This window comes from Vidua chalybeata, chromosome 29 (assembly GCF_026979565.1).
Source record: "Vidua chalybeata isolate OUT-0048 chromosome 29, bVidCha1 merged haplotype, whole genome shotgun sequence".
Lineage (NCBI taxonomy): Eukaryota > Metazoa > Chordata > Aves > Passeriformes > Viduidae > Vidua > Vidua chalybeata.
Window position 1 is genome coordinate 842,513 of NC_071558.1, and position 17,243 is coordinate 859,755.

Consider the following 17,243-nt stretch of genomic DNA (forward strand, 5'->3'; position numbering starts at 1 on the left):
TCCCTCCAAATCCACCCCAGCAGGGAAATATTCCCTGCTCCAAGGCCTCTGGAATCCATAAATCCCTGGAAAATCCCCAAATCCATCATTTTCCCCTGGCAGGGGGAGCAGCTGGGATTTAAAAGCAGGACAGAAAAACCATAATTTGGGAGTTTTTATCCCGTTAAATCACGGCTTGGAATCGTAAATTCCTCGGAATCGTAAATTCCAAACTCAAAAAAAAAAAATAATGTGGAGTTTGCCAGGAAAGGAAAACAAAATCATTCCTGCAATTGTCAATTTTTAAAGGGTTTTTTTTGTTTTTTTTGGATAAAACATCCCAAAAATCCGCCTGAGATCCATCAGCTCCGGACACAGCCAGAAAATCTCCAGCTGGGAGGAAAATTTGGGAAGGGAAAAGAGAATTCCTGATAAAATATGGATGGGGGGGGGGGATGGAAAAGTTGGAATTTTTCAAGGGGAAGCTGCCAAAAATCCAGGGGAAAAGAGGATTTGAGGGGGGAAAAAAGGGGATTTTTAGGGATAAATGAAGGGAAAGCAAAGGGGGGAGGGTGGGGATGGGAATTCCTGGGATTTTTGGGAGCTCAGGTCACACCCACCGTCGGGATTTTGGGAATCTGCATCCTTGGGAATGGTGTAGAGGTCGTAGGTGCTGTTCTCCAGGTTGCTGGCTCGCTGCGGGATAAAAACGGGGAATTTTAGGGATTCTTCCCCAAAAAAATCAGGGATTTTAGGGTTTTTTTTCCCCAAAAATCAGGGATTTTTCCCTCCAAAAATCAGGGATTTTCCCCCCAAAAAATTAGGGATTTGAGAGATTTCTTTCCCCAAAAAATCAGGGATTTCAGGGATTCTTCCCCAGAAAATCAGGGATTTTTTTTCCCACAAAAATCAGGGATTTTTCCCTAAAAAGCCAGGTATTTCAAGTATTTTTCCCCCAAAAATTAAGGAATTTGACAGATTTTCCCCAAAACCCACTGAATTTAAGGGATTGTCCCATTAAAAAAAAATGTGGGATTTAAGAGTTTCCCCCCCACCCCAAAAAAGGGGAATCTGAAGGATTGGGATTTTTCCCCCCCAAAAAAACCTCAGGGATTTCAGGGATTTTTCCCCTTCAGAGAAAATGTGGGATTTGAGAGTTTTTTTCCCAAACAAATACGGAATTTGAGGGACTTTCCCCCCCCAAAAAAAACCAGGAATTTGAGGCATTTCAACCCCCAAAAAATGTGGAATTTGAGGGATTTTTCCTAAACCAATGTGGAACTGGAGGGGTTTCCCTCCAGATTCGAGAATTTGGGGGATTTTCCCCAAAAATCTCCAGGATTTTGGGAGTCACGGTGCAGAGCATCCCCAAAAACCCAGGAATTTCAGGGATTTTCTGCCCAAAAATGAGAAATTTGAGGCATTTCCCCCCCAAAAAAACATGAATTTTAAGGATTTTCTTCCCAAAAATGAGGAATTGGAGGCATTTTCCCAAAAAAAACCCCAGGAATTTCAGGGATTTTCTGCTCAAAAATGTGGGATTTGAGGAATTTTCCCCCCCAAAAACCAGGAATTTCGAGGATTTTCTTCCCAAAAATAAGGAATTGGAGGCATTTTTCCAAGGAATGAAGTGGAACTGGAGGGGTTTTCCCACAGACTCAGGGATTTGGGGGATTTTTCCCAAAAATCTCCAGGATTTTGGGACCCGTGGTGCAGAGCATCCCCAAAAAAACGGGAATTTCAGGGATTTTCTGCCAAAAAATGAGGAATTTGAGGCATTTCTCCCAAAATAAACAGGAATTCTAAGGATTTTTTGCCCAAAAATGAGGAATTTGAGGCATTTCCCCCCCAAAAAAACCCAGTAATTTTAAGGATTGTCTGCCCAAAAGTGCGGAATTTGAGGCATTTTTCCAAGGAATGAAGTGGAACTGGAGGGGTTTTCCCCCAGACTCGGGGATTTGGGGGATTTTTCCCGAAAATCTCTGGGATTTTGGGACTCACGGTGCAGAGCAGCACGGCGTTCTCGGCCGGGTTGTAGCTCATGCTGAACACCGGGAACTTGGAGCCGCTGCAGAGGGAAAAAATGGGAATTTTGTGGGTTTTTTGGGTTTTTTGGGGTTTTTTTAGGGGATTTTTTGGGTTTTTGGGGTTTTTTTTTGGGATGGGTTTTGGGAACCCCAGGATGATTTTTTGGGAAGGATTTTAGGGATTTTCAGGATGGATTTCAGGATGGATTTTGGGGATTTTCAGGATGCGTTTTGGGGTGGATTTCAGGATGGGTTTTGGGGTGAATTTTGGGGATTTTTGGGATGGATTTGGAGGACTTTCGGGACGGATTCTGGAGATTTTCGTGATGGATTTTGGGGATATTCGGGACAGGTTTTGGGGTGTATTTTAGGGATTTGAGGATGAATTTTGGGGTGGATTTTGGGGATGTTCAGGATGGTTTTGGGGTAGATTTTGGGGTGGATTCCAGGGTGGATTTTGGGATGGATGTTGGGGTGGATTTTGGTGAGGATTTTGGGGCGGATTTTGCAAATTTGGGGATGGATTTTGGGGTGGATTTTGGGGATTTCCGGGACAGATTTCGGTGTGGATTTTGGGAAGGATTTTGGGGTGGATGTCGGGGATTTTGGGGATTTCTGGGACAGATTTCGGGGTGGATTTTGGGGAGGATTCCGGGGTGGATTTGGGGAGGATTTCGGGACAGATTTTGGGGTGGATTTTGTGGGGGTGGATTTTGGGGATTTCTGGGACGGATTTTGGGGAGAATTTGGGGAAGATTTTGGGAATTTCTTGGCTGGATTTTGGGGAGAATTTGGGGAGGATTTTGGCGATTTTGGGGATGGATTTTGTGGAGAATTTGGGGTGGTGGATTTTGGGAATTTCTGGGACGGATTTTGGGGAGAATTTGGGGAGGATTCTGGGGATGGATTTTGGGGAGAATTTGGGGAGGATTTTGGGGATGGATTTTGGGGAGAATTTGGGGAGGATTTTGGGGGGTGGATTTTGGGGATTTCTGGGACGGATTTTGGGGTGCATTTCGGGGCTCCGGGCGCGCCGTGCCTGCGGAGCTGCATCACGGCCACGTCGCGGGAGCTGCCGAAGTCGAGCTGCCGCAGGAAGCGATCCTTGACGTAGAACAGGGAATTCCCGTGCACGGCCAGCGCCGGCCGCTCCCGCTCCAGCTTGAACACCAGCATGCCCCCGTCGTGCCCTGGGGGAACGCCGGGAATTACAGCCGGAATTCCAGGGGAAAACACCCGGAATAACAGCAGGAATTCCAGCCGGAATTCCAAGGAAAAACACCGGGAATTTGGGATGGGAATGGGGGAGAGAAATGGGAATTGAACACCAGCATGCCCCCGTTGTGCCCTGCGGGAACGCTGGGAATTACAGCCGGAATTCCAGGGGAAAACACCGGGAATTTGGGATGGGAATGGGAGAGAGAAATGGGAATTGAACACCAGCATGCCCCCGTCGTGCCCTGCGGGAACGCCGGGAATTACAGCCGGAATTCCAGGGGAAAACACCCGGAATAACAGCAGGAATTCCAGCCGGAATTCCAAGGAAAAACACCGGGAATTTGGGATGGGAATGGGGGAGAGAAATGGGAATTGAACACCAGCATGCCCCTGTCGTGCCCTGCGGGAACGCCGGGAATTACAGCCGGAATTCCAGGGGAAAACACCGGGAATTTGGGATGGGAATGGGGGAGAGAAATGGGAATTGAACACCAGCATGCCCCCGTTGTGCCCTGCGGGAACGCCGGGAATTACAGCCGGAATTCCAGGGGAAAACACCGGGAATAACAGCAAGAATTCCAGCCGGAATTCCAGGAAAAAACAGCCGGAATTCCAGGGAAAAACACCCGGAATTACAGCCAGAATTTTGTGACTCCCAGCTGGAATTTGGGGATTCTCAGCTGGAATTCCTGAATTCCCAGCCGGAATTTCGGGATTCCCGGACGGAATTTCGGGACTGCCAGATAGAATTTTGCTATTAACAGCCAAAATTTGGGGATTCCCAGCCAAAATTTGGGGATCCTCAGCCGGAATTTGGGGACTCCCAGGTGGATTTTCAGGATTCCCAGCCGGAATTTGGGGATCCTCAGCCGGAATTTGGGAACTCCCAGGTGGAATTTGGGGATTCCCAGCCGGAATTTGGGGATTCCCACCCGGAATTCTGGGACTCACCGGCAGCGAAGAGGTTGAGGTTGGGATGCGCCGCCAGCACCCAGAACCGGTCGTGGTCGCGCCGGAACGTTTGGACGCCGGTCCTGGGGGAGGAAGGGAAAATCCGGGAATTCCGGGAATTTCGGGAATGGCCGAGATTCCCAAGGGTCGCTCCCATCCCCGGGGGGCACTGACCGCTTGGACATGTCCCACACCCGGATGCTCTTGTCCTCGGAGTTGCTGAGGATCAGCTCCTGGCGCGGGTGGAAAACGGCGCAGGAAACGTTGTTGTAGTGACCCCGGCACGTGTCCACCTCCCAGGCCTTGGACTCTGCAATTCCAGGGGGAAATCCAGGGAAAACGGGGAGAAAAAGTCATGGAATGGGGAGAAACAGCAGGGGGGTGGGGAGAGACAACGAGGAAATGGGGAGAGACAAAGGGGAAATGGGAAAAAAAAGAACCCGAGAACGGGAGAAACCAGCCCAACACGTGGCCACCTCCCATCCTTGGACTCCGGAATTCCAGGGGGAAATCCAGGGAAAATGGGAAAAAATCCCAGAGAAATGAAGGAAAATTCATGGAATGAGGAGAGACCCCAGGGGAAATGGGGAGAAACAAAAGGGAAATGGGAAAAAAAGGACCCAAGAATGAGAAAAACCAGCCCAGCACGTGGCCACCTCCCATCCTTGGACTCCGGAATTCTGGGGGGAAATCCAGGGAAAATGGGAAAAAATCCCAGAGAAATGAAGGAAAATTCATGGAATGGGGAGAAACAGCAGGGGAATGAGAGACCCCAGGGGAAGGGGGAGAAACAAAGGGGAAATGGGGAAAAAAAGCACTGGAGAAAGGGAGAAACCAGCCCAGGAAATGACCACTTCCTATCTTTGGACTCTGGAATTCCGGGAGGAAATCCAAGGAAAATGGGGAAAAAAAATCATGGAATGAGGGGGGAAGGGAGGAGTGGGGAAAATCCCAGGGAAAAGGGAGGAATAACAGAAAAATGGGAGCAATGGGGGCAAAAACTCCCCAAGATCTGGGGAGAAAAAGCAGGAAAACACCGGGAATGGGGGGGATTCCCCCTTTTCCCAGTCCCAACCAGAATCCTGAGCCTTTTCCCTGTTTTTCTCCTATTTTTTCCCATTTTTCCCGAGCCTTTTTACTGTTTTTTCCATTTTTCCCATTTTCCCATTTTTCCGAGCCTTTTCCCCATTTTCCCCCTTTTTCCCACTTTCCCCCATTTTTTCCGAATTTTTCCCCCTTTTTCCCATTTTCTCCCTGTTTTTTCCCCATTTTTCACCCCTTTTTCCCCCCTTTTTTCCCATTTTTCCCATTTTCCCCCCGTTTTTTCCCATTTTTCCCTGTTATTTCCCCATTTTTCCCATTTTCCCCCTTTTTTCCCATTTTCCCCTGTTTTTTCCCATTTTTCCCCATTTCCCCTGTTGTTTTCCCATTTTTCCCCATTTTCCCCGTTTTTTCCCTGTTTTTTTCCGTTTTCCCCATTTTCCTCCCATTTTTCCGTTTTTTCCCATTTTTTCCCCATTTCCCCCCATTTTCCCCATTTTTTTTAATTTTTCCATTTTCCCCATTTCTTCCCCATTTTCCCCCCATTTTTCCCATTTTTTCCCTGTTTTCCCCCGATTTTTTCCCCATTTCCCCCCATTTTTCCCCGTTTTCCCCCTTTTTTTCCCCCCTTTTTTCCCATTTTCGCCCCGTTTTTCCCCATTTTCCCCCATTTTTCCCATTTCCCCTCACCGTTCATCCTCCAGATCTTCACCTGGCGGTCGTCGGCCCCGGACACGATCAGGGGCATGGAGGGGTGGAAGGCTGCCCAGTTCACCCCCCGGTCATGGCCCTGGAAAAGCGGGAATCAGCGGGAATCCCGGGAAAAACGGGTGGGAATCACGGGGAAAAAGGGCTGGGAATGGGGGGAAAAAGGGCTGGGAATGGGGGGAAAAGCAGGAAAATCCTTCTGGAATCCCCCCCCCCCAGGAGAGGGAGGGAAGCATGAAGGGATTTCCATGGATTCCCCATGGATCTCCCATGGATTTCCACAGATTCCCCGTGGATTTCCATGGATTTCCCACAGATTTCCTCCCATTTCCCATGGATTCCCCACGGATTCCCCGCGAATTCTCCACGGATTCCCGTGGATTCCCCAGATTTCAATGGATTCCCACAGATTCCCATGGATCTCCCAAGTATTCCCCACACATTTCATGGATTTCCTGCCATTCCCCATGGATTTCCTTGGATTCCCTATTTTCCCTATTTATTTCCATAGATTTCCTGCCATTTCCCAGGGATCCTCATGGATTCCCCATAGATTCCCCATGGATTTCCATGAATTTCCTGCCATTTTCCAGGGATCCCTATGGATTCCCTACAGATGCCCCACAGATGTCCTTGGATTCCCCATGGATTCCCCATTTATTTCCATGGATTTCCATGGATTTCCTGCCATTTCCCACAGATCCCCATGGATTCCTCACGAATCGCCATGAATTCTCCATGGATTCCCGTGGATTCCCCATGGATTCCCCATGGATTTCCTGCCATTTCCCATGGATTTCCTGCCATTCCCCAGGGATCCCCAAGGATTCCCCACAGATTCCCATGGATTTCCTATTTATTTCCATGGATTTCCTGCCATTTCCCAGGGAACCCCATGGATTCCCCATGGATTTCCCAGGGTTCCCCACAGATTCCCATGGATTCCCCATGGATTCCCATGGATTTCCCATGGATTCCACATGGATTTCCATGGATTTCCTGCCATTTCCCACGGTTCCCTATGGATTCTCCATGAATTCCCCATGGATTTCCATGGATTTCCTGCCATTTCCCATGGATTTCCACGGATTCCCATGGATTCCATGGATTTTCTACCATTTCCCATGGATTCCCCACAGGTTCCCCATGGATCCCTACAGATTCCCACGGATTCCCCATTTATTCCCCATGGATTTCCCTCACATTTCCCATGGATTTTCATGGATTCTCCATGGATTTCCCTCACATTTCCCATGGATTTCCATGGATTCCCCATTAATTCCCCATCGGTTTCCTGCCATTCCCCGTGGATTTCACGGATCCCCACAGATTTCCATTAATTCCCCACAGATTCCATGGATCCCCACGGATTCCCATGGATTCCTACGGATTTCCATAGATTCCCACAGATTCCCCACGGATCCCCATGGATTCCCCGGGATTCCGGGAACGCCGGGCACCTCCAGCACGTGTTTGACCACGGCGTCGGTGGTGCCGAACAGATCCACGCCGGTGATGCCGCGCACGTCCGACTCCACGGCGCCGGGGGACAGGTTCTTCTTCCGGAGCCCTGGAGAGCGGGAAGCCGGGAAAAACCCGGAAAAACACCCGGAATCAGCACCCGGATCCAGCAGTTCCAAGGGTTTTTCCCCCCGATTTTTCCATCTCCGGGAATTCTCTCCAGGGATGGGGATCCAACCCTCCCTAAGCCCCTCCCGCTGCTTCCCAACCCTTTTTTCATGGAAAAATCATCCCAAATTTCCAGCCCTGGCACAGCTCGAGGCCGTTCCCTCCTGTCCTGTCCCATTCCCTGGGATCAGATCCCAAATTCCCCCTGGCAGATCCCAAATCCCCCCTGGGATCAGATCCCAAATCCCCCCTGGATCCCCCTTTTCTCTGGGATCACCCCCCAGCTCCCTCAGGATTCTCCATTCCCTTTTCCAGCTGCTCATTCCCAGAATTTTTTGGGATCCCTCACCAGATATGTCCCACCCCCGTTCCCATTCTTCCCGATTTTTATCGTTTTGTTCTCACTGGAGATGTCCCATCCCCGTTCCCATTCCCATTTTTTCCATGGTTTTCTATGTTTTCCCAGGTTATCCCGGGAATCTCACCAGAAATACCCCACCCCTGTTCCCATTCCCGTTTTTCCCGGTTCTCACCGGAGATGTCCCACCCCCATCCCCATTCCGGTTTTTCCCATTTTTTTCCCAGTTTTTCCCGTTTTGTTCTCACCGGAGCTGTCCCACCCCCCTTCCCATTTCCAGTTTTTCCAAGTTTTTCCTGTTTTTTCCTGGTTTTTCCCAGTTTGTTCTCACCAGAGCTGTCCCACCCCCATTCCCATTTTTCCCGTGTTTTTTCCCAGTTTTTCCCAGGATTCTCACTGGAGATGTGACACCCCCGTTCCCATTCCTGTTTTTCCCGTTTTTTCCCGGTTCTCACCGAAGATGTCCCACCCCCGTTCCCATTCTCGTTTTTTCCCAGGTTTTTCCTGGTTTTTCCCAGGAATCTCGCCAGAGATGTCCCACCCCCGTCCCCATTCCCGTTTTTCCCGTTCCCATTCCCATTTTTCCCGTTTTTTCCCAGGAATCTCACCGGAGCTGTCCCGCTCCCGTCCCCATTCCCATTTTTCCCGTTCCCATTCCCATTTTTCCCGGTTTTTCCCAGGAATCTCACCGGAGATGTCCCACACCCTGACGGTCTGGTCCAGGCTGGCCGACACCACCAGGTCCTCGCTGGGGTGGAACTGGGCGCACATCACGTAGTGGTTGTGTCCCGTCAGCACGCTGCAACCCGGGATCCCGGCGGAATTCCGTCAGAACCCCGGGAACCCAGTGGAATTCCATAGAAATCCCGTGAATCCCGGCGGAATTCCATAGAAATCCCGGGAATCCCGGAGGAATTCCATAGAAATCCCGGGAACCCCGGAGGAATTGCATAGAAATCCCGGAATCCCGGCGGAATTCCGTCAGAACCCTGGGATCCCGGCGCAATTCCGTCAGAACCCCGGAGGAATTGCATAGAAATCCCGGAATCCCGGCGGAATTCCGTCAGAACCCCGGGAACCCAGTGGAATTCCATAGAAATCCCGTGAATCCCGGCGGAATTCCATAGAAATCCCGGGAATCCCGGAGGAATTCCATAGAAATCCCAGGAATCCCAGCGGAATTCCGTCAGAACCCTGGGGATCCCGGCGGAATTCCATGGAAATCCCTGGAATACTGGTGGAATTCTGACAGAATCCCAGGAATACAGGCGGACTTCCGTCAGAATCCCAGGAATACAGGCAGAATTCCATAGAAATCCCGGGATCCGGGTGGAATTCCGTCAGAACCCCGGATCCAGGTGGAATTACATCAGAATCCCGGAGATCCCCACAGAATTCCATGGGAGTCCGGTCAGAATTCCATGGAAATGCCAGAAATCTGGGCAGAATCCCAGGAATCCCAGGGAAGGTTGATCCCATGGATCTCAGGAATCTCAGGCAAGGATTTATCCCAAAGTCCCATGGAATCCCAGGAAAGGTTTAACCCAGGGAAGGGTTGATCCCAGAATCACAGGAATCCCAGAATCCCAGGGAAGGGTTGATCCCAGAATCCCAAGGAAAGGTTTATCCCAGAATCCCAGGATCTCAGGGCAGGTTTATCCCAGAATCCCAATTCAAAGTTTATCCCAGGATCCCAGGGAAGGTTGATCCCAATTCAAGGTTTATCCAGAAATCCCAAGGAAAGGTTGATCGCAGAATCCCAGAATCCCAGGAAAGGTTTATCACGGGATTCCCAGGAAAGGTTTATCCCAGAATCCCTGGGAAGGTTGATCCCAGAATCCCAGGAAAGGATTGATCCCAGAATCCCAGGGAAGGGTTGCTCCCAGAATCCCAAGAAAAGTTTTATCCCAAGAAAAGTTTTATCCCAAGGAAAGGTTAATCCCAGAATCCCAGAAAAGCTTTATCCCAATTCAAGGTTTATCCCAGGATCCCAGGGAAGGTTTATCCCAATTCCAGGTTGATCCCAGTTCCAGGTTAATCCCAGGGAAGGGTTCATCCCAGAATCCCCGTTCCAGGTTGATCCCAGCCCCAGGTTGATCCCATGATCCCAGTCCCAGGTTGATCCCAGAATCCCCGTTCCAGGTTGATCCCAGATTGATCCCAGGTTGATCCCCATTCCAGGTTGATCCCAGGTTGATCCCCATTCCAGGTTGATCCCAGGTTGATCCCAGGTTGATCCTGGGTTGATCCCAGTCCCAGGTTGATCCCAGGTTGATCCCAGGTTGATCCCATGATCCCAGTCCCAGGTTGATCCCAGGTTGATCCCAGGTTGATCCCCGTCCCAGGTTGATCCCAGATTGATCCCAGGTTGATCCCCATTCCAGGTTGATCCCAGGTTGATCCCGGGCTGATCCCCACCAGGCGCAGGTGCGCGACTGCCAGTTCCACACGCGGATCGTTTGGTCGTCGGAAGCGCTCAGGATCCAGGGATACTCCTGGCAACAACGGGACCGGCTGAGGGCAGGGCCCGAGAGCCCACATCCCGGGAAAAGCTGGAATCCCCAGAATTCCCAGAAACCCAGAATTCCCAGGGAAAGCCCTGAATTCCCAGCAAAACCCAGAATTCCCAAGAGAACCCCAGAATTCCTGGGAGAGCAGATTCCCACAGATCCCAGATTCCCAGGATAACCCCAAATTCCCAGAAACCCCAGAATTCCCTGGACACCCCAGAATTCCCAAGAAAACCCAAATTCCCAGCAAAATCCAGAATTCCCAGGAAAACCCTGGAATCCCCAGAATTCCCAGAACCCCAGAATTCCCAGGAAAACCCCTGAACTCCTGGGATAACCCCTGCAAGAGCAGATTCCCACTGGAGATTGCCAGAAATCCCAGAATTCCCTGGACACCCCAGAATTCCCAGGAAAACCCCTGAACTCCTGGGATAACCCCTGAATCCCTGGGAGAGCAGATTCCCACTGGAGATTGCCAGATTGCCAGAAATCCCAGAATTCCCAGAAATCCCAGAATTTCCAGGATATCCTTGAATTCCCAGGAAAACCCCAGAATTCCCAAGAAAGCCCTGGGATCCCCAGAAAGCCCCAGAATTCCAGGGAAAACCCAGAATTTCCAGGAAAACCTAGAAAACCACGGAATTCCCAGAATTCCCAGGAAAGCCCCAAAATTTCCAGGAAAACCCAAAAAAACACAGAATTCACAGAATTCCCAGGAAAATCCAGAATTCCAAGAAAGCCCCAGAATTCCCAGGAAAATTCCGAATTCCCAGAATCCCCAGGAAAGCCCCGGGATCCCCAGAATTCCCAGGAAAATCCAGAATTCCCAGGAAAATCCAGAATTCCCAGAACCCCCAGTAAAGCCCCAGGATCCCCAGAAATCCCAGAATTCCCAGGAAAACCCAGAAAACCACAGAATTCCCAGAAAACCACGGAATTCCCAGAATTGCCAGGAAAGCCCCAGAAGTCCCAGAAAGCCCCGGGATCCCCAGAAATCCCAGAATTCCCAGGAAAACCCAGAATTCCCAGGAAAATCCCAGATTCCCACCATTCCCAGGACACCCCAGAATGCCCAGGATAATCCCGAATTCCCGGAATTCCCAGAATTCCGCTCACATGGTGGAAGAAGGTGGTGCGGATGTAATCCAGGTGGCCCAGCAGGGTGAAGAGGCAGCGGCGCAGTTTGTAATTCCACACCTGCAATTCCCGGAAAATCCCGGAAAAATTCCCGGAATTCCCAGCCAGGACAGCCCCAGCTCAGCAGCAGAACCAAATTCCCACTTTTTTTCCCAGGATTTTTCCCGTTTATTCACACATTTTCCCTCATTTTTCCCATTTTAATCTGATTTTTAAACCCGAATTTCCTCACGCCAGCCCTTCCCAGGCTCTGATTTTTTGGGGAAAAAAAGGGGGGAATTGGGGAAAACGGGAAAAAAGGAAAAAAAGGGGAAAAAGGGGAAAAAAGGGAAAAAAAAGGGGGATAAGGGGGGAAAAGGGGGGGAAAGGGGGGGAAAAAGGGAGCAAAAAGGAAAAGAAAGAAACAAAATGAGGAAAAAAGGGAGAAAAAAAGGAAAAATAGGAGAAAAAGAAGAAAAGGAAAAAATAAAAGAAAAAGGGAAGAAAATGGAAAAAAAATGGGGAAAAGCGGGGGGAAAATGGGGAAAAAAGAGAAAAAAGGGGGAAAGGGGAAGAAAAGGACAAAAAGGAAAAAAAGGGAAAAAAGGGAAAAAAGGGAAAAAGGGAAAAAGGGAAAAAGGGGAAAAAGGAAAGGGGAAAAAGGGAAAAAGAAAAGGGGAAAAAGGAAAAAAGGAAAGGGCAAAAGGGCGGAAGGGAGCTGGCACCTTGATTTTGTAGTCGTCGCCCCCGGAGACGAAGAGCGGCTGCTGCTTGTGGAAGTCGATGCCTCGCACGGGCCCTGCGGCAGGACGGGCTCAGGGCTCCCGGAGAGCCCCGGAGCCCAAAGCCCGGCCTGTCCTTCCCCCCTCTTCCCTGGGGCTGCCTTTCCACCCTTCTCCCCTGGGGCTGCCCTTCCATCCCCTCTCCCCTGGGGCTTCCATCCCCTCTTCCCTGGGGCTTCCATCCCCTCTCCCCTGGGGCTTCCATCCCCTCTCCCCTGGGGCTTCCATCCCCTCTTCCCTGGGGCTTCCATCCCCTCTTCCCTGGGGCTGCCCTTCCCACCCCTCTCCCCTGGGGCTGCCCTTCCATCCCCTCTTCCCTGGGGCTGCCCTTCCCACCCCTCTCCCCTGGGGCTTCCATTCCCACCCCTCTCCCCTGGGGCTGCCCTTCCCCCCTCTTCCCTGGGGCTTCCATTTCCTGGTTTCCCTGGGGCTTCCATTTCCACCCCCTCTCCCCTGGGGCTTCCACTCCCATCTTCCCTGGGGGTTCCCATTTCCCCATTCCCCTCTTCCCTGGGGCTTCCATACCCTGGTTTCCCTGAGGGTTCCATTTTCACCCCATTTTCCCTGGGGCTTCCATTCCCATTTTTCCCTGGGGCTTCCATTCCCCATCTCCCCTGGGGCCTCCATTCCCCAATTTTCCCTGGGGCTTCCATTCCCCAATTTTCCCTGGGGCTTCCATTCCCATTTTTCCCTGGGGGTTCCATTCCCCATCTCCCCTGGGGCCTCCATTCCCCATCTCCCCTGGGGCCTCCATTCCCCAATTTTCCCTGGGGCTTCCATTCCCATTTTTCCCTGGGGCTTCCATTCCCCATCTCCCCTGGGGCCTCCATTCCCCAATTTTCCCTGGGGCTTCCATTCCCATTTTTCCCTGGGGCTTCCATTCCCCATCTCCCCTGGGGCCTCCATTCCCCAATTTTCCCTGGGGCTTCCATTCCCATTTTTCCCTGGGGCTTCCATTTCCCATTTTCCCTTGGGTTTCCCATTTTCCCCAGATTTTTCCATTTTCCCCTGGAGTTTTCCCACTTTTCCCTGGGGGTTTCCCACTTCCCCTGGAGTTTCCCCATCTTCCCTGAGGTTTCCCATTTTCCCCCATTTTCCCTGGAGTTTTCCCATTTTTCCCTGGAGTTTTCCCATTTTCCCCCATTTTCTGCCCATTTTTTTTCCCATTTTTCCATGGAGTTTTCCATTTTCCGCCCATTTTTTTTCCCATTTTTCCCTGGAGTTTTCCCATTTCCCCCCATTTTTCCCAGGAGTTTTCTCATTTTCCCCCATTTTTCCCTGGAGTTTTCCAATTTTCTCCCATTTTCCCCCATTTTTCACTGGAGTTTTCCCATTTTCCCCCGAGTTTTCCCCAGATTTTCCCCACATTTTTCCCATTTCCCCCCATTTTTCCCTGATTTTCTCCAGATTTTTCCCCAGATTTGTCCCTGGAGTTTCCCCGTTTTTTCCAATTTTCCCCCAGATTTTTCCCAGATTTTTCCCATTTTCCCCCAGATTTTTTCCAGATTTTCCCCGTATTCCCCAGAACTCCCAGATCTTCCCCATTTTTTCCCCCAGAACTCCTGGATTTTTCCCATTTTTCCCCCAGACCTCCCAGATTTTCCCGTTTTCCCCCTATTTTTTTCCCGGATATCCCCGTTTCCCCCGTTTTTTTCCGAGATTTCCCCATTTTCCCCATTTTTTTTCCCAGATTTCCCTGTTTCCCCCCGTTTTTTCCCCCGATTTCCCCTGGGTTTTTTTTCCTGGATTTTCCCCATTTTCCCCCATTTTTTCCCTGTTTCCCCCCGTTTTCTCCCATTTTTTCCCCGTTTTCCCCCCGTTTTTTCCCAGATTTTCCCGTTTTTTCCCTGGTTCCCCCCATTTTTCCCCATTTTCTCCCGTTTCCGCCCGTTCTTTTCCCAGATTTCCCCATTTCCCCCCGTTTTCCCCAGTTTTTCCCTGTTTTTTTTCCCGTTTTCCCCCGTTTTTTCCTGTTTCCCCCCATTTTTTTCCCATTTTCCCCCCGTTTTTTTCCCATTTTCCCCCCATTTTCCCCCCGTTTTCTCCCGTTTCCCCATTTTTTCTCCCGTTTTTCCCCCGTTTTCTCCCGTTTTTCCCTGTTTTTTTTCCGGTTTTCCCCTGTTTTTCCCCGTTTTTTCCCATTTTTTCCCCGTTTTCTCCCATTTCCCCCCGTTTTTTTCCCGTTTTCCCCTGTTTTTCCCCTGTTTTCTCCCGTTTTTTTCCCCATTTTCTCCCATTTCCCCCCGTTTTTTTCCCGTTTCCCCCTGTTTTTCCCCCGTTTTTTCCCATTTTTTCCCCTGTTTTCTCCCATTTCCCCCCGTTTTTTTCCCGTTTCCCCCCGTTCTCCCCCGTTCTCCCTGCCTCTGCCCCGGTTACCGTCGTGCTCGTCGAACTTGTCGATGAGGGTGCACATGCGGTAGTCCCAGAGCTGGATGACGCCGTTGTGGAGGCTGCTCAGCACCCAGGGCCGCTTGGGGTGGAACGACAGCCCTGGGGGAAACACGGGAAACATGGGGGAAACTGGGGGAAAACTGGGAAAAAAACTGGGAAAAAACTGGGGGAAAACTGGGGAAAAAACTGGGGGAAAACTGGGGAGAAAACTGGGAGAAAACTGGGGGAAAACTGGGGGAAAACTGGGGAAAAACTGGGGAAAAACTGGGGAAAAACTGGGGAAAAACTGGGGAAAAACTGGGGAAAAAAACTGGGGGAAAACTGGGGAAAACTGGGGGAAAAAACTGGGGAAAAACTGGGGAAAAAAACTGGGGGAAAACTGGGGAAAAAACTGGGGAAAAACTGGGGAAAAAAACTGGGGGAAAACTGGGGGAAAACTGGGGGAAAAAACTGGAGGAAAACTGGGGAAAAACTGGGGGAAAACTGTGGGAAAACTGGGGAAAAAACTGGGGGAAAACTGGGGGAAAACTGGGGGAAAAAACTGGGGAAAACTGGGGGAAAATCTGGGGGAAAAGACTGGGGAAAGACTGGGGAAAGACTGGGGAAAATCTGGGGGAAAAGACTGGGGAAAGACTGGGGGAAAACTGGGGAAAACCCTGGGGGAAAACTGGGAAAAAAACTGGGAAAAAACTGGGGGAAAACTGGGGAAAAAACTGGGGGAAAACTGGGGAGAAAACTGGGAGAAAACTGGGGGAAAACTGGGGGAAAACTGGGGGAAAACTGGGGAAAAACTGGGGGAAAACTGGGGAAAAACTGGGGGAAAACTGGGGAAAAAAACTGGGGGAAAACTGGGGGAAAACTGGGGGAAAAAACTGGGGAAAAACTGGGGAAAAAAACTGGGGGAAAACTGGGGAAAAAAACTGGGGAAAAACTGGGGAAAAAAACTGGGGGAAAACTGGGGGAAAACTGGGGGAAAAAACTGGAGGAAAACTGGGGAAAAACTGGGGGAAAACTGTGGGAAAACTGGGGAAAAAACTGGGGGAAAACTGGGGGAAAACTGGGGAAAAAAACTGGGGGAAAACTGGGGAAAATCTGGGGGAAAAGACTGGGGAAAGACTGGGGAAAATCTGGGGGAAAAGACTGGGGAAAGACTGGGGGAAAACTGGGGAAAACCCTGGGGGAAAACTGGGGAAAAAACTGGGGAAAAAACTGGGGAAAAAAGTGGGGAAAAAAGTGGGAAAAGACTGGGGAAAAAACTGGGGAAAAACTGGGGAAAAACTGGGGAAAAACTGGGGAAAAACTGGGGAAAAACTGGGGAAAAAAACTGGGAATGGGTGGGGAAAAAAACAGGGAAAAAAATGGGAAAAATGGAAAAAAATGGGAAAAAATGGGGAAAAATGGGGAAAAATGGGGAAAAATGGGGACAAATGGAAAAAAAAGGGAAAGACTGGGGAAAAAACTGGGGGAAAACTGGGGGAAAACTGGGAAAAAACTGGGGAAAAGACTGGGGAAAAAAACTGTGGGAAAAAACTGGGGAAAAACTGGGGAAAAATGGGAATGGGTGGGGAAAAAAAGGGGAAAAAAACAGGGAAAATGGGAAAAAAAAGGGAAAAAACTGGGAAAAACTGGGGAAAAATGAAAAAAAAAAAGGGAAAAACTGGGAAAAAAACTGGGGAAAGACTGGGGGAAAACTGGGGAAAAACTGGGGAAAAACTGGGGGAAACTGGGGAAAAACTGGGGAAAAACCTGGGGGGAAAAACTGGGGAAGAAAACTGGGGAAAAACAGGGGAAAATGGAAAAAAAAAACAGGGAAAAACCTGGGAAAACACTGGGGAAAACCCTGGGGAAAAACTGGGAATGGGCAGAGAAAATCCTGGGAAAACCTGGGGAAAAACTGGGAAAAAACCCTGGGGAAAAACAGGGAAAAAACTGGGAAAAAATGAGAAAAAACTGGGGAAAAAAAACTGGGAAAAACTGGGAATGGGCAGGGAAAAAAAAAAAAAAACAGGTAAAAACCCTGGGGAAAAACCCCTTGGAAAAAAAACTGGGAAAAACTGGGAAAAAAACTGGGAATGGGCGGGAAAAAAAAAACAGGGGAAAAATGGGAAAAATCTGAAAGAATCCTGGGAAAAATCTGGGAAAAAACTGCGAAAAAAGTCTGGGGGAAAACTGGGAAAGGGTGGGGAAAGGGCTGGAAAAGGATGGGTTAAAAGTGGGAAAAAATGGGAAAGGGTGGGGAAAAACGGGGGAAAAAAATCTGGGAAAAATCTGGGGAAAAAAATGGAAAAGGGCTGGGAAAGGAGAGGGAAAATCCTGGGAAGAGCCAGGGAAAAACTTGGGAATAGCCAGAAAAAATCCTGGGAAAAGCCAGGAAAAGCCTGGGGAAAGGAAAGGAAAAAGGGAAAAGTCTGGGAGGAAATGAGGAAAAGGGACAAAAGGCCAAAAAGATAGAGAAAAACCTGGGAAAAACCCTGGGAAAAGATGGAGAAAAACCTGGGAAAAACCCTGGGAAAAGATGGAGAAAAACCTGGGA

The 17,243-nt window shown here is 49.9% G+C and overlaps 1 protein-coding gene across 1 annotated transcript in view; it reads right to left on the reverse strand.

Annotated features, from left to right (window-relative positions):
• Positions 1-17,243, reverse strand: part of COPA (COPI coat complex subunit alpha) — a 35,306-nt gene that overhangs the window by 16,939 nt on the left and 1,124 nt on the right. Inside the window, exons 2-13 of the mRNA XM_053966802.1 lie at positions 14,696-14,809; positions 12,263-12,336; positions 11,538-11,618; positions 10,330-10,406; positions 8,601-8,710; positions 7,385-7,494; positions 5,907-6,006; positions 4,350-4,485; positions 4,176-4,258; positions 3,046-3,196; positions 1,981-2,047; positions 600-675 (exon numbers count right to left, since the gene is read on the reverse strand). Coding sequence (XP_053822777.1) covers positions 600-675; positions 1,981-2,047; positions 3,046-3,196; positions 4,176-4,258; positions 4,350-4,485; positions 5,907-6,006; positions 7,385-7,494; positions 8,601-8,710; positions 10,330-10,406; positions 11,538-11,618; positions 12,263-12,336; positions 14,696-14,809 — 1,179 coding nt within the window. The remainder of the gene's footprint in view (positions 1-599; positions 676-1,980; positions 2,048-3,045; positions 3,197-4,175; positions 4,259-4,349; positions 4,486-5,906; positions 6,007-7,384; positions 7,495-8,600; positions 8,711-10,329; positions 10,407-11,537; positions 11,619-12,262; positions 12,337-14,695; positions 14,810-17,243) is intronic.